Below are 24,536 nucleotides of genomic sequence, written 5' to 3'. Positions count from 1 at the left end.
AATCTGCAGCAACTGCGTGATGCTATCGTGTCAATAGTGAGCAAAATCTCTGAGGAATATATTCATTTACTTGTTGAATCTATGAAACCAAGGATTAAGGCAGTTCTGAAAGCAAAAGTGGGTCCAACCTGATACTAGTAAGGTATACCTAATAAAGTGGCCTGTGAGTGTAAATAATATTGAAAGGTCTCCTTGATGCAAGATATGAATAAATGTGAAGTTGCTAAATTTGGTGACAAAATCCCTACATTTGCAACACAGCACAAAATGGTCATTCAGGGAATTCACTGCTAAATTATTCACTAGCCCCAACCCTTATTTGCCTGTAAGGAAACGACAGTCAGGATTTCCTAAAAACATGCAACATTAATGACAAACTAGACAGAACTGTTGTATAAATAAATAAATAAATAAATAAATAAATATACATATATATATATATATATATATATATAAATATATATATATATATATATATATATATATATATATATATATATATATATATATATATATATATATATATATATATATAGTTGAAGTCAGAATTATTAGCCCCCTTTGATTTATATCTAGTAATAAAAATTGTATTTCCTGTCATCATGACAGAGATAAAATAAATCAGTTATTAGAGATGAGTTATTAAAACTATCATGTTTAGAAATGTGTTGAAAAAAATCCTTCTCTCTGTTAAACAGAATTTGGGGAAAAAATAAACAGGGGGCTAATAATTCTGGCTTTAACTGTATATTTAGATTTGTAAACTCGACAAGCATTTTACATGAGAGTATTTACGTGTGATTTACTATATTTAAGCTTTTAATCACTTTCCCAGTACTGGGTTGTGGCTGGAAGGGCATCCACTGCATGAAACATATGCCAGAATAGTTGGTGGTTCATTCCGCTGAGGTGACTCCTGATAAATAAGGGAGCTGAAGGAAAAATGAATGAAGATTTTAATCACATTCAATCACATTCAATTTAAGGTTTGTGGCAGTTAAATCACTGCAATTTGCACTGTTATTTAATCACCCAAAAAGCATCTCTTACTCCTTTTTTATATGTGTGTGTTGTAATTAGATTACATTTACCTGATTATCATCAGCTCTGCTTATATTCGGCCTAATTTGCACTGGATAGATTGCCTTGAATTAAGCTGCTGTGTATTTAATTTACATTGTCAGTAGATCACTCTCAGACCGTTACACTCTTAACTGTGCTTTTATGGGATTGCACACATGCTAATATTTAATAAATTCGCCTCTTAAAGACGAATACGTTTTTAAGGCCATAGTTAGGGCATCCAGAGTTATGAACTTAATAATTATGATCAACAATATTGACCTTATTCTAAAATGCGGAAGTGCGCCTGTTTCCGCGATTGTCTTAGAACTTCCGATTCAGTCGCCTATGGGAGAAATGACTAGGAATAATAAACGGCAGAAAACGGTCAAACTACTTTCTCTACAAACAAATGTTTGCATGACTACACAGACCAAGTAGCATTATATAATAAGAAAATATCAAATTGCAACATCAAGCTGCGTAGTGAGCAGTTGTTAACGTCAAAAAATGAATGGAAGTGAATGTGACCTGAAGTCGCGAGACAAAAAGATTCAAATGGCAGCGCCCGCTCGTCGGCGGAGAATAAGGTGAATAGTCAACACAGGCTAATGCTTCAGCCTACACAAAATGTACTTAAAAGTTTCACTGCAGTTTCTAGATGAAATGAACACTAGGAGGAAATATGACGACAACAAAAAACTTTAGTTCCTTTTCACACTAATAATATTTACAGGTACATATTAAGTACTTAAGTATAATGATTATTTTCATTCAGTAGTTTGCACAACGTCAAATAAATACTCTAAAACTATCGGTGTCTGAGCAAATATGTTTGCGTTACCTATCTATAACCATATGGACAACCTTTCAGGCATGGTCAGTTTGCTCGGTAGCTCACGTTGTACGGTGTTGCTTGTGAAACAAAGCACTCAGGTTTGAGTTAAATCAAGGTAAAAATATGTGGTCGTAGGTATCGAGTTCAATACTTTTTAGACACAGACCAATTCTACTTAAACATGCATAGACGTGATTATCACCAAAACTTTGTATCATGTTCAATATGTTGCATGATCGGCGTTACTTTCATAATTATTTTACAAAAACACTCAAGTAATTAATTTCCATTGATCTAAAATATCCGTCAAATGAATTTGATCAAGGCAAAAATGCATGTTAACACTGTAAAAAAAAATAAAGTATAATTTTCAATTAGGAGCTCATCGGATATAAAGAAAATTTTCTTTTACGTTTGCTTTTGAAAACACTATTGGTTGGGTTAAGGTCATTGGTTTCGCTTGGTGATTTGTATGACAAGTCCTGCCTTCTTTTGGATATGTATCTGAAACGTACAACAAAACAAACTCTATGTAATGTATTTCAGATTTGCGAAAACGTAGACAGCGCCCTCTAGTGGATCTGTCATCTGAAACATGCAACAAATCCTACACGGAGCAGCGTATTTTACGTTTATGGCTGAAGCACAAATTAACAATTATTCATTCATTCATTTTCTTTTTGGCTTAGTCCCTTTATTAATCCGAGGTCACCACAGCGGAATGAACCGCCAACTCATCCAGCATATGGTTTACTCAACGGATGCCCTTCCAGCTGCAACCCATATCTAGGAAACACCCATACACACTCATTCACACTCATACACTACGTACAATTTAGCCTACCTAATTTACCTGTACCGCATGTCTTTTGACTGTTGTAGAAACCCACGCAAACACGGGGAGAACATACAAACTACACATAGAAACACCAACTGACCCAGCCGAGGCTTGAACCAGCGACCTTTTTGCTGTGTAACAATTAACCTGGGTTTAATATAGCGACTATGCACACTCCTGTTCAAACTGCTGTCAGCACGAACAGACTTTAAGAGGCAGAGAACATTAGCGATCAATCGATTTTTGTGTGAACAAACAATGGGGCGTCATTTCCCGTTTCGACCCGAAAGCAATGGTACGACCCACACAGACTAATAGTACATCCCAAAACTCATGACAAAGTGCTGGGGGTGTAAAGGACTCATTGGGCCGCATTGAGAGTCAGACTCGGATGTAATGACAGAACTCCTCTGTTTGTGCATCGTAATGAAATGTCAATACAAGCTAACTGATGACTCCTGTAATGGCGAGTGGAAGCTTCTGGCGACGTGGAAACCTGAAGTTCATCTCCATCTGTCAAACCCACGCCTGCGTCAGGCCGATCCCGCATTGGCCTTTCTCCCATACGTCAGCCTTCTATCCGTCCCGCAGCCCCTGCTGATTAATTACGGGCCTATTTTAAACTTACACAAAATGCCACAACACACAACAGCGGCGGCAATGTGGCTAATTAATCAAAACGCTGTCCTAGATACTACAGACCCGTCACTTTTCAATGTCTTAGCTTGGTGAAATACTTGACCTTGTTTTCTTGGGTGGCGGGAAACGGTGTGGTAACTAATTGGTAAAACTCAAATGGAACTGAATCATTTGAAACTATTCGCATTGTAATTTGCATTTTTTCCCCCCAATTTCAGTTTAAAGGAGAGCAGATTTTTTTTACATATGCACGCGAATGCGTCTGACCGGAAACGCAAGGTCATGCGGCAAGTTTCACAGATCGCTGTATTGGAAAGTTCAAGCTTGGTGAACTCTGACCTGCGAAATCGGATCACTTGACTGCGTGAGACCAATCGAGGATCAAAACATGACCTCCCTGGGCAGAAATTTAAACTATTGACCAATCGCTCGCTTTTTTAATGTCTAATAATCTTGTTTCGCAAACTCAAACTCTAGTGTGAGTGCAGCATAAGAGCTTGATTAGCTGGTTCAGGTGTGTTTGATTAGGGTTGGCCCTCCAGGACCAAGTTTGCACACCCCTGACCTACAGTAATTAACCTAGTAAAGCATCTAAATTGCACTTTTAGCTTAATAACTAGTAAAATATCATATCCTGTCAGCACGTCAGAGACAAAAGAAATTATTTTTAAGAAAATGGTTATTAAACTATTTTTAAAATGTGTTGGAAAAAATGGTCCCACTTTATATTAAGTGTCCTTAACTAATATGTACTTACACAGAAATTAATAATTATTTACATTGTATTAATTGGGTAAATACATGTATTTACTGTGTACTTATGCTTGATTAAATACCTGAATGTAATTACATCTGTAAATACAGTGTTGACCATCCCTTACACCTCAACACACCCTTAAACCTAATTAATTAGTTTGTTACAATGTACTTATTGTGTAAATACATGTATTAACTGTGTACTTATGCTTGATTAAATACCTGAATGTAATCACATCTGTAATTAACTTTTGTAAATACATTTGTAAATACACTGTTGACCATACCTTACACCTTAACCCACCCTTAAACCTACCCATACCACCAAACCTGTCCATAACCCAACCCCTATCCCAACTCAAAAGCACCACAAGTGTTCTCAAATACATTATAAACACAGTAAGTACAATGTATTTATTTTTTGATGCAAGTACATAGTACTTAAGGACACTTAATATAAAGTGAGACCGAAAAAATCTTTCTCTCTGTTAAACAGCACTTGGGAAATATCTGAATGCGCATTTCACTGGATGGCTAATAAATCTGCATTCAACACTATATAAAGCACTAAAATATAATAGAAATTTTACCTTGTTTTTTTTTTGGCTGTTGTTGTTATTGTTTTATTCTAGTTACGCTCACATTTGTAAGTATAATCTGCAGAAAATGACTTTAAAAAATAAGTTCTTCTCCAGCAATCACGATCACGAGTCGTGTCCAAACAAACATGATAATTCCACGGCACTTGTTTGAATGCAGATGAGTTTGTTTGTTATCTGCACTATAATATTTCCACACACACACACAGAGAGACGCTGGGTTCTCATTGCTATGCATCACAGCGCACCGAATCCTTGTACATTCATTACATTCAAAATTGCTGAAGTTACCATTCAATTAAGTCTTTAATGATGGGGGATTGTATAGGCGGCGCGTGTCGTCCTCTATAAAGCGGAGACTAGTTTGGATGCTGGCGAGATTGAAGAGCAGAGCTGTAATTTCACCGTCCAGCCACTCGTTTACATTTTAATGGACTGAGGCTTGCAGGAATTCGGGTTTTGCCTCTTTGATTTAAGCAGGAAGCAGTTGAATAAATATACAGTTCCTTGACAAGCAAGAAAATAGGAAGTGGGAATGGAAAAACAAAAAAAAAGCAGGGCGAATTAGACATTTGGTATTGATTGCAAGCTTATGCCAGACATGCAGAGGCCTAGTTGAAAGTGGGAGTGTAAGAAAACTTGAGAATGCTTAATACACTCCATATATATATATATATAAAATATGTAAATATATATATATATATATATATATATATATATATATATATATATATATATATATATATAGCTTCATTGTTTTATGTTGAATCCACTTAAGTTTGTAAAAATCCATTAAGTTACCTTAATCGATTTGTGTCGGGACAACACAATTTTGACAACAACACAAACATTTTTACAGTGTATATTGGCTGAATTTAAGCAAACAAATTAAATTTAGTACTGTTCAACTTGATTTGTTTGTTTAAAGGTGCAGTAGCTGATTGTCTTCAGAACATGTGTTGTTGTGCTGGTTAAAAGTCTCTTCACATGCCAATAGTCATGATTAAAGTAAATGATCTACATATATTTATATGTATTTTTATATTCTGGATAAGGCATAAAACTAAAAAAATGTTGATCCAATCAAATATTGTTGGTCTCAATTATGACAGGTATCTCAAACTGCCTGTCAATAATTTAGATTAGAATTTCTCTCTGCCTCTTTAAGCACACAGATACGTCACTTGCGCGCACACGTGAAGCACGATTCTACTGCTGACAAAAAGATGTCATCCGCAAACTCTGCATCAACCTGAACTTCGTTCTTTGCCATTCCAGATGACTTTATTAATACGTGATTTGAGTCATGTCAGAGATGTATGGATGTAGTCCTCCAAGCTCATGATGGAGTCAGACACAATATTCATTCTGTTTCCACTACACCATGACTTTATATTCTATACTGGACATTATTTCTGTTCAGTGATAAGGCTTTTGTCCAAGCAGAGTCAGACCTTACTGTCCTAATTAAATCAATAAAAGTCAAGTCATGATCATGTTTTATTTTGGTAAAATAAACCTAATCTAGAGGCCTTTGCCTTTCAAACAAGCCACTTCAGATACCAAATGATCAACTAGAAGTCAAGTTTGTTGTTCCTAAAGCTTGGATAGGACAAGGACATTTGTCTAGTAGTTTAGGTGTTTTAAACATGCAGCAAAAATCTTTTTTTTTTTCTTTGAGTGTAACCCAACTCCGTGTTCTCAGAAGATTACGCGGCTTATCTGAACTCTGTTTTTTATCAACTTTTAAATGCAGGTTTTACAGCAAAAACTCTATGTTTGCTCAATGATGTGTTTAAGTTTCCTGCTCTACACGTATTGGTGATAAAACCCTGACAAGACGGCAGAAAAGAGAGATTTAGTCATCACAGGATTTCACCAAACACATATTTTGTTCATCCTTTCAATGCCGGATGTTCCCATTGGGGCTCACGGCTAAAATATTTAAACAGATCTCCAGGGGTTGGGAGTTTCTGCACCATCCAGCATTATTGGAGTTATAAATACTAGATAAGATGCTGAATAACCAAATGCTTCCAATAAACAGAGAGCGGCTGCTCTGCAAAATGCTGGAAAAACATCAAGAACTTACACTGGCTGAGCATTTACAGCTGGTGTAAAATTTAAAATGACCTTTGATTTTGGTCTGCTATGCCATTCTAATTATTTTTTATCAAATGATATTTTATTGTGTAGTTTTTGCTTGATTTGTTTTTTTTTTTTTTTTTAATGAACTTTTTTACTTACTATAAATGGATAAAATGCAGCAATCAATGCTTTCAGACTTTAGGTCCATGCCACAGCATTATTCATATAATTTTTAGCACTGAATGTGAAATAAAATAACATTTTGTTGTAGAGAAAACACTTTGAGTGAATAATAGCTAAATTAATTTAGCTTTCTTTAAGAAATGCCGCATCTTTGTTTTGTACATGCTTTAATTTTAGCATTAAATCTGTCTTGTTTAGGTTATTAAACTGTTAATGTAATAATAATAATAAAGAAAATTAATTATTCTATTATTTTATCACCATTTTTATCACATTATTATATTTATAAATAACACATATATTTAGTAAGGAACTCAATGCAGCCTAACGTAGTCGTCTGCAGTCACATTGACACCTGTCTATTGGCAATAAGAATCCCCCGTAACCCGGACCAATTATAGAGTCACACCAATATTTGTGGGTCATTTGCATCACCTTAAACACCAAACATTACATATGACAGCAGATGACAGTAATCTGATTATTATTACTATTATTTATTACTGATTTATTTATTTTCTTATTTATTTTTTATTTGTTTATATTTTTCCATCTTATTTTGTGTTTAAACATGTTTTTATTTTTTCAACACAAAATAAGATAAAAAAATAAACAAAATAATAATAAATAATATAATTAACTTCTTGTGGAAAACCTGATGCGGCCCAGCCTCACTCTGGCTCTGCCTCCAGCGGCCCCCAGGTAAACTAAGTTTGAGACCCCTGATGTACTCTAGGTAAACAATGTATGTGCACCTATACAGCATGCACAACATATATGTTTTAAATGGTATAAAACGTGTCTGCAAAACTTGGAATTAAAACTTTTTTGTGCATTAATCAAGCATTTAATAATAATGTCTAAATGACTCCGAGACACTGAAGTAATGACAAAAGCTTTAAATACAAGAATAAATAATATTTTAAACATAAAAAAACAATTACTTTAAATCAAAATATTATTTTAAGACCTTATAAATAAATAAAAAAAAATATATATATATATATATATATATATATATATATATATATATATATATATATATATATATATATATATATATATATATATATATATATATATATTAGGGCTGTCAAAATTAGCGCGTTAACGCACGTGGTTAATTTGAAATATTTAACGCAAATAACGCAGTTGCAGTTTTTTTATTTCCTGTTGTGGCCGATGTGTGTTCAGGGCCAGCGCGTCCATAGAGGCAACCTAGGCGGCTGCAAACCCCCAGGTCCTCACATTCATCTGCTACATCCAACCCCTCCCTCACGGTCCTCCGCCTTTCATATGAATAAAACAGCGTGATTGCCATTTGCCTAGAGCGCCACTTCAGCTTGCTCTGGCCCTGCGTGTGTTAAACGTGCAAAGAAATATGCCGTTTCCTCCAGAGTTTCATGCAATTTCGGGTGTTTCATTTCTAATATTTAGACTTTAACTGCAGTTCAGCAGTTCACTCTCATTCAGTATTTTCATTCAGAATGTTTTAATGGAATTTGATACCGCATGGCGGACAGAAAGAAAAACCTCTGCATTTCGGGACTCGCGTGGTCATTTAAGATAATCAAAAATCGCTGTTTACATGGTCGACTCTAGATCAGTATTATCTTAATCATCAAAGCTGAGTATTGGTGTCCATGTGAATGAAAGTGCCAGATGAATTCGCAAGCTGTCAAAGACAATTCTCTGCCCTTAAGCTGCGTCCCTCAAATGTTTCATTAAGTTTGACGTGTTTCCCCCCTTTTTTAAGCATCTACTTCACGTTCCTCTGTCAGAATCATTGCTTAGTGGAATGCTTAGATTGCTTAGTTTAAGCAAATTTGATGAACGCGATCGTGCGCGTGTTGATGAATCTGAAGGAATCCCTCTCGCTCACCGGCACTGCGCATTGTCTCTTTCTGTGTGCGTGTGTGTGTGTAGTTCACTTAGGATCCAACATGGAAAGCATTTTTGTTTGTTATTGTCATGGATTGTTTTGAAATTTAAATGGCACTTACATGCCTGTGTTTTTACTTTAGTATTAAATACAGAATTTCGTGATTAATCATGATAAATTACAAAAAAAGTGTGTTTAATCACATAAATTTTTTTAATCATTTGACAGCCCTAATATATATATATATATATATATATATATATATATATATATATATATATATATATATATATATATATATATATATATATATATATATATATATATATATATACATTGCCCAAATAGCCTTAGTTAACTCTTTCCAAACTTTGGATCTGTACGATCAAAACTGAAAGTGTAATTTAAGTTCTTGAAGCCTCAAACCACCTATACACAGTTGCTGACCCCTGAGGGTAAACTGTCTAGCCAGCTAATCCAGCTTCATGGTACTAGCAGTTTGTCTGTAGTATATTCACATTTAGATGACTAATCCACTTCACACCCTCTCTCCTGCAGTGATGGAAGTCTGGCCACCAAACAGATTGTTTTCCTCCAGAGACCAGTGTTGCCTCGCAAGAAGAAAGAATCCAAGGTGCGTGACCCTTAATCCCAGCCACACCACTACTAACACAATGCTGTCACACACTCAGTTAATATTATATTCCTCACACACGTTTACATTCACTGTGGCCCGGTTGAAACATCTACATAGTTTGTGTTAGCAGCCAGAGTCACACACCAAGTGTTTTCACAGGGTTCAATGTCGGCGTCAGGCATTTCCTTAAACGCCACATAAAATAGGATTGAAAAAAGCACGCCCGAGCAGAACAATGCATAATTTAAACAAAGATTTAGCTCCATGTCACTTCAAAGCGAACCGCCGCGAGTGTGTGCTTAGTGGGTGTTACTGCGTGTTTGGCTTTCCCGATGATATTTACTTACATGGTGTTGTCTTCTTACATTTTTTCGGGAAAAAGGACTAACGCAAATGAGCTGTGCCAATCTTTAATCAACCTATAACATTTGCCGATTGTGCACTGTACCTGACAAAAGTCTTGTTTTCAATCCCAGTTGCAGGAGCAACAAATAATAACTTGGAAAAGTGGCGAGGGTAGATTTTTCTGATGAATCATCTGTTGAACTGTTGAACAAATACTGCAGAAGACCTATTGAAACTCACGTGGACCCAAGATTCTCACTGAAATCAGTCAAGTTTGGTGAAGGAGAATTATGGTTTGGGCTTACATTCAGTATGGGGTCTTGCGAGAGATTTGCAGAGTGGATGGCAACATCAACAGCCTGAGGTATCAAGACATTTGTGCCGCCCATTTCATTACAAACCACAGGAAAAGGGCAAATTCTTCAGCAGGATAGCGCTCCTTCTCATACTTTAGCCTCCACATCAAAGCTCCTGAAAGCAAAGAAGGTCAAAGTGCTCTAGGATTGGCCAGCCCAGTCACCAGACATGAACATTATTGAGCATGTCTGGAGTAATATGAAGGAAGAGTCCTCTGGGAGTCCTGCAAGAAAGGTTTCTTCGCCATTCCAGATTGCAGAAAGCCTTTGCCTTTCATGTAAGCCACTTCTGATCCCAAATCATCAACTAGAAGTCAAGTTATTATTTGTTGTTCCTAAAATGTGGATAGTGTACAGTATGTACGGTAGTTAATGCCAAATTCAGATTGCATGATTTTCAAAGTAGTGGTGTCACAGATGTTTTCACACTGCATGACTATCAGGGCTAGCGTTTCATCGCTGCTTTGTTTACACTGCAAGATGGATCGGCGACAGGAGCTTTCACATTGCATGACTTTACAATTGGAAGAATCGCCAACAACTTCGTCTAAACTATGTCTCACAACCAAAAACACGTAGTATATCTTTAGTTATTAACTACATAATGAGACAGAAGCCTTTAATGGGGTAGAAAATGTACATATTCACTCACCTCGGTTTGAAGGGAATTAGCAATTTCTCCTCATCTTTCTTTTTTAACTTTCTGTATGAAACGTCAAACAGACACGGGTGCTCCTGTCAAACCTCCACTAGTTTTTCCTCCATTTCTTGGGTCTAAATAAACTGGAAATGAGCGTTTTTAACTTCTCTCCCAGCCTCCCACTGGCCTCCAGATACCCACACACACACACAAGTGAATGCTGCTCTCTCATTGGCTGTAGGCGATCGCTGATGTTATTTTCAGTCAAAACTAATGCACACGTCATGATTTGAATCGCCGACAGCTCCAGATATTCAGCAGGCCAAATATCTATCAGGCATCGGCGACTCATCTGCGATTCTCTCAGATCGCGTCTTTGATAGTTCATACTGTGTGATTGTCACTCACGTGCACGAGCACTGATTTGTCTGTGAATTCAGGCATTTGTCGGCGATTTTTCAAAACCTGACGGCGAGTCAAAATCAGGGCTAAAATCAAGCAGTCGACATAAAAGAGAGCTTAAGAAAAAACATACAAATAGAAAAATACACAGGCAAATTAAATAAACTCGTGCAAATCCCCACAACAAATGCTCGTTTTGATCTAAAACAACAACAACAACAACAAAAAAACAAGTTGAGTAAAGTTAGCATGTGTATTTGTATTATGCCGTCTTCTCCATCGTTAGCCTACATAAAGGGCCTAAATTTTATTTGATTTTTTTTGCAATTTGTTTTGTGAAATATTTTGTTTTGCAATTATTGAAGCATTGCAAATTTATTATTAATAACCATTAAAAAATATTTAGTGTATATGTTAATAAGTTAATTTAGCTATCCTATATAATAATGATTCACAGTTAATCGTCAGTTTATTTAGGCTAATAATATTGGCATTTTAGTTGGCATTTCTGGAGTTTGCATGTATCCTTTGTGTTGGCGTGGGTTTTCTCCGGGTGCTCCGGTTTCCCCCACAGCCCAAAGACATGCGCTTTAGGTGAATTGAATAAACTAAAATGGCCATTGTGTATGTGTGTGAATGAATGTGTATGGGTGTTTCCCAGTACTGGGTTGCGGCTGGAAGTGCATCCGATGCCTAAAACATATGCTGGAATAGCTGGTGGATTAAACTGCTGTGCCGACCTCAGATAAATCAGAGATTAAGCCGAAGAACAGTGAATGAATGATTATGCTAAAGACAATAGAATGGTGTAATTGGGGTGTTCAAATAAACAGGACACCTACAACTTTGTTGATCAATATTCACTGCACAATAAGCAAATCCCAGCCTTGTCTGTCACTTTTTTTTAGTTCATCCCCTTAAAACATCTCCATAGTGGGCTATTTGTATGGTTTGTGAGGATTTGCAGTACATTTTCTATTTGCTTTAGAGTTGTGGGGATTTCTAACATGTGTGCGGTCAATCTGCACTGTGGAAAATGTTGGGTTCCACACAATTCCTTCATGGTGTCCCAACACAAATCGATGAAGTTTACTTAATTATTTTTACGAATTTAAGGATTAAACATAAAACAATTCAGTTGTCCCAAAAGGATTGTCAAGAATTGTGTTGACTCGGCTCATTTTATAAAAGTACACTGTAAAAGAAATCTGTTAATAAACAGTTTCCGTATTTTTGGTGGTTCACAAGTGTTTTCTGTTTATTTACGGTTGTGAATTGCATTGTAGTATGTTGATCCAGCCTGATCTCTAGAGAAAACGTATTTTACGTTTTGGCAGTTTAGTGGCTAATTTGTACGAATTTGTACGAGTTCAGTCGTAAGAAATTGTACGATTTTAAAAAGGAGGCGTGGCACCTAACCCCACCCCTAAACCCAACCGTCATTGGGGGATGAGCAAATCATACTAAAATGTACGAATTAGATTGTACGAATTCATACGAATTAGCCACTAAATGAAAAAGTTACGAATTGCCGTGAGATTGTGTCGGTTGATCTCTGCTCTGTAGACTTTTGATGTTGAAACTGAACTCTACAGTTTAACAATGGGACTTTTATTGACACTTTAGTCAATTGAAATAATATATATAGAAAATAAAAGTCTGTAAAAAGAATATACAAGTATGTAAACATCTTACTAGCAGTATATTACTAGGTTTTTATATGGTAATATACAAAACCAACCCAGACAAAGTATCGCTTTATACAACAGTTCTGTCTGGTTCTCAAATCTGATTGGCTGATAGCCGTGCGATATTCTGCAATAACAGCACTGGTACAGCCTCATCACCCTTGTGTATTACTCCGCCCACATAAAGCAACAGCAGATCAATAAACTCACTACAGTTTGACAAAACTTGCTGCTTGAAAACTCCACTTTTGAGGATTTTTCAGGCAAGAATGTAGTTATTTACATTGCAACTATGCAGTTTATTTATAGTGACAATGCCTCGCTGGTGTCGGCGGAGTAGAGCAGAGCAAAGAGGGTTGACGTTTCACCACAAGATGGCGACAGAAACCGGATAATACATCCTTAGAGGAGAAAAAACTCAGCATCAATTTTAAACTACAGCTGATCAAATCATTATAAAACTGGTAAATGACATTCTAAGTCGATCTCTGTCTTTTGTATGTTGTAGTGCTGTATTTATACCATAGTAATCTGGTAGTGTTTGCTTTGCTTTGGTTTTTTTCGGGGTTAAATATTGTGATCTCCAGATTGCAACAGAGAAATACTGGGAAATCTCTGTAGACTGATGGCATTTCATGCCGTTCAGCCTTATAATCTTAATCGTACGTTCACACCGAAAGCGGCGAGAGCGTCAAAGTAGCCGGAAGTCATTCATTTTCAATGAGAGGCGGTGGCGATAAGCAGCGAGGAGCAGCGCGGCGCGTCTTCTCCGGTGTGGGCGTCGAGGAGAGTTGAAATCAAGTCAACTTTATGGTAATGAGCTATGACGCGGTTCGGCGGCAAGCAATCAGAATGAAGACATTCACCGCTTGATAGGAGTTCAGAGAACACAGACCTGGGAACTTTGGTTCCGATCACAGTTGTTCCCAAGGGTTTGATGACTGCGGTCGCCGAATTTCCAATTATTTACAATGTTTTCTTACAGGAACATGCATTAAATAACTTACTGGCGAGTTACTAATGTTCATTAATGTTATATAAATTTATCTTTAAAAAGCGGGAATCTCATGCGACGTGACAGTACAAAACAGTATAGCTGCTTCAGGATATTTCAGACATATGGACACATATTGGATAAAAAGAGCAAAGCCACACCACATGCAACTTAATCTTCCATTGTTATATGAATTTGATAGGACGTGCGCAACACTTTCATGCTGGAAACATGTTTTATGCAGGAATGCAACTGATATGCTGCAACGGCTCCTTTAAATACGAGATTAAAGTAGCGAGTTTTGACGCTCTCGCCACCGGAGCTGAAGGCAGACAGCATTGTCGCCAGGGCGGCCAGAGCGACCTTGGACGCTCTCGCCACTTTTGGTGTGAACGTACGGTCAGAGAATCATTCAAACGCTAGCTCTAAAGTGACGTTGCTGAATTAGTAACAGTTTCTGCTGTTCTGACGGTCAGCTGCAGATGTGAATGAATGGCGGAAGAAAGAAGTTCCTTATACAAAAGGATTTTGAGACTCTTCGTATTTTATTTTTCTCTTTTATATACATGATTATGCTGTCAAACAGTTATATAAACGCAGTAACACACTTCTAGCAGTGTGATATTGTTGTATATCAACACTGGTGGGACACTAAGGCACTCAGCTGATATATAGTCAAATTGCACTGTTACGAGTGACTTTCATTTTCTTGTCGGCTTAGTCCCTGTATTAATCCGGGGTCGCCACAGCAGAATAAACCGCCAACTTATCCAGCAAGTTTTTACGCAGCGGATGCCCTTCCAGCCGCAACCCATCTCTGGGAAACATCCACACACACTCATTCACACACACACTCATACACTACGGACAATTTAGCCTACCCAATTCACCTGTACCACATGTCTTTGGACTGTGGGGGAAACCTGAGCACCCGGAAGAAACCCACGCAAAGGCAGGGAGAACATGCAAACTTCACACAGAAACGTCAACTGAGCCGAGGTTCGAACCAGCGACCCAGCGACCTTCTTGCTGTGAGGCGACAGCACTACCTACTGCGTCACTGTAGGTCTTGCCCCTGTTACGAGTGTGATATTGCCAATTTAAACTATTAAAAATGTTAATAAAGTCTCTTTATTTGTACTTTTCAATGTTAAAAGTTGTTAGGATAAAAGATCAAAATGCCATAATGTAATTCAAAAGCATAGATAAATGAGGAAAATAATATAAATCACAAAATAGGGAAAACTGCTAAAATATGGATATTTTTACAGTGCTGTTTGAACAAGCCGCACAAATATGTTTTTTGTTGCTAGTGTGGTTTTTTTCTATTTGCAAGTGTTTTCTTAAGTTGCAGTGCGTTGAGCTCTCTGGGCCACCGTATATACATAATTCAATGCTTTGTGAATTCATATTCACAACCATAACAAACTGAAGAGAGAATCTAAATGAACTTTTTACAAAACAAAAACGTCACGTGGCACGCAAGGCCTCCTGTCTCACACATCACGCGTCTGCATCTCAATGAGGACACAACGCCTTTGTGTAAACCCTTTTTTATGCAGGAATCATCTTGCATATTCATAAGACAGAAACAATCGTTTTTTTAGACGCATTTACACGACTTGAAAGAAACAGGGTTGGAAGCTGAAGGGTTCACTGATTGATAGCAGAGCGAGAGATGCGAACTTCGAAACGTTAGTTTATGCAAATGAAAGGCAGAGACATGTCAGGAAGCAGCCAATCACAGTCATGGTGAGGTCCGATATTTCTACTGCTTAAATTTAAGTGCAAAAATGTGATGGGTTTGTTTTGGTTGTTTTGTAAGAGTAAAAACTGCTTGTTGGTTGAACAGCTAAGGGAGTTTTAAACATTAGCTCACCTGAAAAAAATGAGAATTCTGTTAATTACACAGTTTCAGTCTCCTGAGATCTTTCATTCATCTTCTGAACACAATTGAACATATTTTAGATTATATCCAAGAGCTCTCTGACTCTCCATATACAGCAATGACCCTGATATGTTGATATGATACGTTTTAAATAGGAACTAAAAACATTGGCAAAACTTTTTATGTGACTTCAGTGATTCAGCTAAAATCATACAAAACTCCAAGAACAATTTTTATGATGCATGTGATAGAAAAATAAAAGTAGATGGATGAATGGATGGACGGATAAAAGGATGGAGAGATGGATGGACGGATGTGATAGAAAACTAAAGTAGATATGGATTGATGGATGGACGGACGGAGGGATAGACGGACAAATGAAATAGAAAAATAAAAGTAGATACGGAGGGATGGACGGATGGATGGATGGATGGATAGATGGATGGATGGATGGATGGATAGATGGATGGGTGGATAGATAGACGGATAGACGGATGAATGGACGGAATAGAAAAACAAAAATAGAAGTAGATATGGAGTAGTAGGTAGTGCTGTTGCCTCACAGCGAGACGGTCGCTGGTTCAAGCCTTGGCGTTTCTTTGTGGAGTTAACATGTTCTCCCTGCATTCGCGTGTGTTTCCTCCGGATGCTCCGGTTTCCCCACAAAGACATGTGGTACAGGTGAATTGGGTAAGCCTGTCTGTAGTTTATGAGTGTGAATGAGTATGTGTGGAGGTTTCCCAGAGATGGGTTGCGGTTGGAAGGGCATCTGCTGCGTAAAAACGTGCTGGGTAAGTTGGCGGTTCATTCTGCTGTGGCGACCCCGGTTTAATATAGTGGCTAAGCTGAAAAGAAAATGAATGAATGATATTGGAATGATGGATAGAAGCAATAGAACACAAAAGTAGGGATGGACGGATGGATGTGATATAAAAAAGTAGATATGGATGGACGGATGGATGTGATATAAAAAAAGTAGATATGGATGGATGGATGGATGGATGGATGGATGGATAAAATAGAAAAAAAATAAAAGTAGGAATAGGTGGATGGACAGATGGATGGATTAATGGGAATAATAGAAAAATAAAAGTAGATATGGATGGATGGACGGACAGACAGACAGATGGACGGATTGACGAATGGAATAGAAAAATAAAAGTAGATATGCATGGGTAGATGGATGGATCAATGGATAAATGGATGGATGGATGTATGGATTGTTGCGATAGAAAAATAAAAGTAGAGATGGATGGATGGATAGATGGATGGATGGATGGATGGATGGAATAAAAAAATAAAGATATGGATAGACGGATTAGATATGGATGGACGGAATAAGAAAAAGTAGATATGGATGGATGGATGGATGGATGGATGGAATAAAAAAATAAAGATATGGATAGACAGATTAGATATGGATGGACAGAATAAGAAAAAGTAGATATGGATGGATGGATGGATGGATGGATGGATGGATGGATGGAATAAAAAAATAAATATATGGATAGACGGATTAGATATGGATGGACGGAATAAGAAAAAGTAGATATGGATGGATGGATGGATGGGTGGATGGATGCGACAGAAAAATAAAATTAGATATGGATGGATGGATGGATGGATGGATAGAATAGAATAGAATAGAATAGAATAGAATAGAATAGAATAGAATAGAATAGAATAGAAAAATAAGAGTAGATGTGGATGGATGCATGGATGAATGGAATAGAAAAACAAAAAGTAGATGTGAATGGATTGGAAAAATAGAATAATAGAAGTAGATATGGATGGAATGATGGATAGAAGCAATAGAACACAAAAGTAGGGATGAATGGAGGGATAATTGGATGGATGGATGGATGGATGGATGGATGGATGGATGGATGGATGGATGGATGGATGGATGGACGGACGGATGGATGGATGGATGGATGGGAACAATAGAAAAACAAAAGTAGATATGGATGGATGGATTTTTCAAATAAATAAATGTTCAAACACACATTTTGAATTCTGCCAAAAATAGAAGTGTGCACATTTTTGATTTATCATGAACACTCTGTTTTAGGAATCCCTTTTTAAAGAGCGATTTATGAATTATTAATCCATACTTTAAGGCTACGTCTTTATCTCTCACAAGACTGTGGTCTGCATTTCTGTTTTGTTTCAGAAAGTCATCTTTAAAGCAAGAAACAAGTCCAACAAGAACTCGGTCAAAGACGCACCAAAGAACAAGAAGAAGAAAGACTCTACGCCCACCGTGGAGAAAGAGATAAGTGATCAAAAGGCCGAGAGGAGCGTTGAGGACACCAACACAAGTGTGAATGAGCGACGGCCGGAAAAACAGAATAATGAAGCTGACGCTCAAGTGCAGAGCCAACAGAAACAGGACACAGAGGAAGGGAAGTGGGCGGAGGAAGTGACGGCTGCAGGAAGTGAGGTAGGAGGAGAAAAACAAGACGAAGTGAGTGGAAACAGTGAGAAAGATGAAGGTGCTAAAGATGAGGTAGACGGTAAAGCGGAAGAGCAAAGTGTGAAAATAGAAGCTGAAACAGGGTCATGTAAAGACCAGAAAGGTGATGATGAGGGGGACAAACCGGATGAGCCGTCAGCCAATCAGGATTGAGGATGCGCTTAAACCAACAAGACCAATGGAAGATGGAGCTTTATGAATGTTTAAAATGCTACCCTGCAAAAAGAAAACAACAACAACAACAAAAAACACACACACTTTGCTAATCAAAGTTTTGTCTTGTTATTAAGTATCTAAACATCACTAGGGGCCATTCACACAAGTTTTTTTTTTTATTCCAACATGCTAAATCTTTCTATGTGATAAATAAATATAGTGTTACGTCAGCCAATTCGAATGTTATCACTCGATTGAATGTTCGTTATCAGTGGTTATCAGCTCATAGAAAAGGGCCAGTAGGGGCCTTCTGCACCTATTGGTAGGCTTAAAAGGCAGTAATCAACCATTTACATTTCGGCAAGAATAAAAGCAGTTTTACATTTTTTAAAACCATTTAAGGGTCAATATTATTAGCCCCCTTAAGCAATACTTATTCAATCGTCTACAGAAAAAAAACACTGTTATAAAATGACTTGCATAATTACCCTAACCTGCGTAATTAACTTAGTTGAGCCTTTAAATGTCACTTTAAGGTGTATAGAAGTGTCTTAAAAAATATTTAGTCAAATATTATTTACTGGCATCATGACAAAGATAAAATAAATCAGTTATTAGAGTTATTAAAACTATTATGTTTAGAAATGTGATGAAAAAATCTTTCCATTAAACAGAAAATGTGGAAATAATTGTGGACCAATCAGAAGGTCTCAGAGGTGGGGCAAGCAATGCAAGTTTCTGTTTACAGTAGCAAGTTGACATGACATCGGGGGTGGAGTGTTTAACATTTTTTAAGAACATTCCTAAATGTTGCATCTCACATTTTTAAAGATGTCTGAATGGCCCCTTAAAGGAATAGTTCACACAAAAATGAAAACTTACCTTTTCTTGAGATTCAAAACCGTTACAGGTTTGCATCTTATGTTGTATACAAAAGAAGATATTTTGAAGAATGTTGGAAACCAGTAGACACTGACAGCCATAATAGGAAATATACTATATATATGGTCTATACTAATAGGAAATATACTAATACTATGGTCTAGAGCTGCACAATATTGGAAAAAACGTATATTGCGATATCTTTCATTCTGCAAATGACTTGAATTACTTGATTTGGAAATAATTGATACTTTTATATTCTTTGGGATGATTTTGTAGAGTGCATTTGAAGAAAATATAATTAACAAATTAACAGCATAGATATATAAAGTAGAGCAACAAACATTTTTCAGGTACAGAAATAATCAAATTTACAATAGTGATGGGAAGTTCGGATCATTTCATCGAGATGAACAAATCTTTTTTCAAGTCATTTTGTTCATTTGGTTCAATTTGCCAAAATATTATTAAAGTGTTACGAATTGCTTTCAAACGCATCTACAACTAGCCCAAAAGGTTGATCACATGACAAATAAGTCATAAATACAATACTATAAGAAGGAGAAAATAATAATTCAATGTTTACCTGCTCTTTTGTCTATGAAGGTATTGTTGTCTCTTTGCTCAGCTCACCTCTTCATATCTTTAAATGTCAGTGATTCGTTCACGTTACTCTGACAGACACATATAATCTTAACCATAGTACACAGTCTGAGTTTATAGGAGCCATGATAATTAGTTCACCTTTCAATTCAATTCTTTTTCCGGCTCTAAACGCATATGATTGGCCTGTGAGGAACGAATGACTCAAACCCGATAGAGGACTCGAGAGATGAGAGGGATCAATTGTTTTTCCGGCTCTAAACGCATATGATTGGCCCGTGAGGAATGAATGACTCAAACCCGATAGAGGACTCGAGAGATGAACGGATCAATTCTTTTTCCGGCTCTAAACGCAAATGATTGGCTTCTGCCTTTCTGCGATGAACGACTCAAAAGACTTGAAATGAACGATATCACCTGCACAAATGTGCGCACACGCGGATGGACGAATCAGTCTCTGAGAGGACTCATAGTTCCCGAGTCATATTAAAGATTTGTTCAAAATGAACGAATCGTTCATGAACAACCCATCACTAATTTACAATAAAATTAAACAGTCTTCATTGCATAAAGAATTAAATAAAATTAATGTTTGTTAAAGCTACATAATGCAATACAACCCCAAATCAGTAAAAGCTGGTACTGTTGCTCACATTATGACTTGTTTGCTGGAAGAACGGGACAAAATTACACCTGAAACACTTCATCATTGGTGTCTTCAGTCCCTGAACGTCTTTTAAGTGTTGTAAATAGTAATGGCAACATGACAAAATGGTAAATGCTTCACTGTTCCAGCTTTTCTTGAAATGTGATGCAAGAACCAAAATTGTAATACGAGTATATTTTGGGGAAAAAAAAGAAAAAGAAAAAACCAACAACTATAAAAATCACGAGAAACACGTTAAATAATGTTTATTGTCTTGTCTGCAATGAAATACAAGTCAAAGTAAATTTAAAAATCACTACTTTCTTTTGTTTTATTTGTATTTTCCATACAGTCTCAACTATTTCTGATTTGGGGTTGTAATTCCAAATGCTTTAAAATGCTTGCTGATAACCTGCAAATGATACACCTTCAATTTATTATGGTTGCTATAATCCAGACTCCACATTGCAGATTCTCGTGCATTATCGATGCTTATACTATATACACTACCTGACAAAAGTCTTGTCGCCTATCCAAGTTTTAGGAACATCAAATAATAACTTGACTTCTAGTTGATCATTTGGTTTCAGAAGTGGCTTATATAAAAGGCAAAGGCCTCTAGATTACGCTTATTTACCAAAATAAAACATGATCATGCCTTGATTTTGAATTATTCATTTAGGACAGTAAGGTCTGACTTTGCTCAGACAAAAGTCTTGTCACTGAACAGAAATAATGTCCAGTAAAGCATAAAGTCATGCTGCAGTGGAAACAGAATGAATATTGTGACTGACTCCATCATGAGCTTGGAGGTCTGCATCCATACATCTCTGCAATGACTCAAATCACTTTTTAATAAAGTCATCTGGAATGCCAAAGAAAGTGTTCTTGCAGGACTCCCAGAGTTCAAGACTCTTTAGATTCATTTTCAACGCCTCCTCCTTGTTCACAGACGTGCTCAACAATTTTCATGTCTGGTGATTAGGCTGGCCAATCCTGGAGCACCTGGACCCCAACCCATGATTTTTCCTTCACCAACCTTGACTGATTTCTGTGAGAATCTTGGGTCCATGCAGGTCTCAATAGGTCTTCTGCAGTATTTGTGATGATTGGGATGCAGCTCAACAGATGATTCATCAGAATAATCTGCCACTTTTCCAAGTGATCAACTTTTCCAAGTGATCAAGTTATTATTTGCTGCTCTTACAACTTGGATCGACAACAAAACTTTTGTCATGTAGTGTATTGTGCAGCTCTACTATGGTCACTAGCTACCAGTTAAAATTATTTCTCAAAACATGGTCTTTTGTATTAAATAAAGAAACTCAAGTGGAGTAATTAGTAACAGAATGTTCATTTCTGTGTGAACTCTCTCTTCAAAACTAAACCAGTTCACCTGGCGTTATGCATGAAACAACAAGACAAATGCAATGCAGTGAGACTGGAAAAGGTCTTGTTATAGTGATTTTAGATACCAAGACAAAACGACTTGGTTGTTGTTGAGTAGCTTACAGTTTCTGACAGGTACACTGTCATGGCAAACACCTCAGCTGACATTTTCACCAATACCGAACGTTTTACTCGCTCGATAGCATCCCTTCCCCATCGAGATCTTTAAATGAAGCGAAAGGACTCCGGTATCCAGGAAGGAGAAGCAGAGATGGGGAGACATTGTTATCGGTAAATGCACTGGATGGGAAAACCACATTAATATTTACTGGATAAGCCCAGAGGGCCGAGACAGACTCAAAGACGGCATGGAGGAGACGGTTACTGTTGCGAGAAGCAATCTATTGTGATGTAAGGTGGTGCATATGTTTGTGTATGTTTTTGTTTACGTTTATATCAATATTTCATGTTGGCGTCCAAACTGAAGGGTCAGATTTTTTTTTAACAATTTAAAAGAAGGTAACACTTTACAATAAGGCTGTATTTGATAATGTTAATGCATTTACTAACATGAACAAACAATGAACAGTACATTTACTACAGTATTTGATCATGTTAGTTAACGTGAACTTAGTTAATGAAAATACAGTTGTTAGTTCATGTTAACACAGGGCATGAACTTGAATGTTAATAATGCATTAGTTAATGTTTAATTATGATTAATAAATGCTGTACAAGTAACATTCATACGCCATTCATGTTTGTAAATGCAATAACTAATGATCCTTATTGTAAAGTGACCGAAACACACCTGGTTGAGAAATGTACTGGGGATATTTCTATTAGGTTTGTTGTATAGTTGGAGCAACTTTTTTGGCATTTGGATTTGGTTGGTAACTTTCAGAGCGCATCCACCACTAATCTAAAGGAATAATTCATGTAGAAATAATAATAATAGTATCTGTCATCATTTACTCACCCTCATGTTGTTGCAAATATGCATGACTGCTGTATGGAAGATCAATTTGTGAAACTTTTCTAACCTCCAAAGCAGTGTTAAATTCGTTGATGAAAGATTTCTGTCCGAATTTTAGTGACAAACAAGTTTATATACCAACAAAAGCTAGATGAAAACTTAATAAAAATTAAGTGATGATGACGACAACTACAATAAAAATTTACTGACTCTTTGTTGACTAATAAATCGAGACGAGGATGTGATTGAGGAAAATATCCAATCAGGATTAATCTTGAGAGTGTTATGCATGACGCATGCTAGACACAGGCTGGTATAAGATTCTGACAGTATGATAACCTTGGATGAAAAGATCACGGTTTTGTGATTACTGCTCTTAAATATATTCTTTTTACATGTCTGGGTAAAAAAAAAAACTAAAAATTTTCCTCTTTGAAAACAATATATTTTATTTTTTAAAAGATTTATAATATTTTAAAACAGTAAACATGTCAGGCTGAATAATTTAAATAAATCAATGACTTCTGCTGTCTTCATTTGTTTCAAAAACACTGATATCTTTACAATTTAAAAATGGCATCTTTGTATATTGATACTGTTGTCCTAAAAAACTAAACAAAAAATATGACACGTACCTTAATAACGGTTTTACAGAAAATGTTGGCGGTTTTCAAACCTTAATTTTTTTAAACCGCGGTATACCTTGAAAACGGTTATCGTCCCATGCCTAACGCACGCACACACATTTAAAAAGTAACTCATTCACAGGAGACACGGGATGCGATTACACCATCATAAGGGTAGATTAGATTAAGTCGACTAAAATCTTTTGAGATTTAGTCGACTAAATCTAGACTAAATCTAAAATGATTCAGAAGACTAAAATTTGACTAAAACTAAAATGGAATTTTAGTCAAAAGACTAAGACTAAATCTAAATTTGCTGTCAAAATTAACACTGCTCTAAAGTCATAATTAGGAGATTAAAAAGTAAAAATGATCACATATTGAGTCATGAATTATGATTATAAGATGGTAGGCCATCAATTATATTTACTATGTTTTTCTCTCATAAAGCCGACTGTTTTCAATGTCCATTTTTAGCTTATAATTTAGATTTCTTAATAGTAATAATAATAATTGTAATAATAATAACAATGAGATAAATCTGAATAATGGACCAAAATCCCTTTTCTTGTTTGATTTTTAGGAAAGAAATCACGTTTTGGTAAAATTATAATCAAAAAAATAAAATAAAAACAATATTATAATATATAAAGACAATTGTGGGAAGAAACAATGATTTTGCAGTTTATATCATAATTATGAGATAGTATGCCATTTATATTAAATTTTTTGTCATAATTTAAACTTTACGCATCAACTTTGTAAATTTCAACTGTATATTTCTACTTACCTTGATTTTTAAACTCATAATTATGTGATGTTTTATAAACAAATTTCAGGAGGAGCATGATCAGTCTTTAACGCGGCCAATTTATCACAGGCAATCATTCTGTTATCCAATCAGCTCAAGACTAAACCCTTATAAATTGTCATACTATTACTATACT

The 24,536-nt window shown here is 36.3% G+C and overlaps 1 protein-coding gene across 8 annotated transcripts in view; it reads left to right on the top strand.

Moving 5' to 3' along the window:
* Window positions 1-23,150, top strand: part of rftn1b (raftlin, lipid raft linker 1b) — a 435,159-nt gene extending 412,009 nt beyond the window's left edge. For all 8 annotated transcript variants that reach the window (XM_073926765.1, XM_073926762.1, XM_073926763.1 and 5 more), the window contains 2 exons: window positions 9,444-9,519; window positions 18,009-23,150. In XM_073926765.1, the coding sequence (XP_073782866.1) occupies window positions 9,444-9,519; window positions 18,009-18,464 (532 nt within the window). In that variant the 3' untranslated portion in view covers window positions 18,465-23,150. The remainder of the gene's footprint in view (window positions 1-9,443; window positions 9,520-18,008) is intronic.
* The last annotated feature ends 1,386 nt before the right edge of the window (window positions 23,151-24,536 follow it).

Source organism: Danio rerio, chromosome 16 (assembly GCF_049306965.1).
Source record: "Danio rerio strain Tuebingen ecotype United States chromosome 16, GRCz12tu, whole genome shotgun sequence".
NCBI lineage: Eukaryota > Metazoa > Chordata > Actinopteri > Cypriniformes > Danionidae > Danio > Danio rerio.
This window is presented reverse-complemented; position numbering and strand designations above follow the sequence as displayed.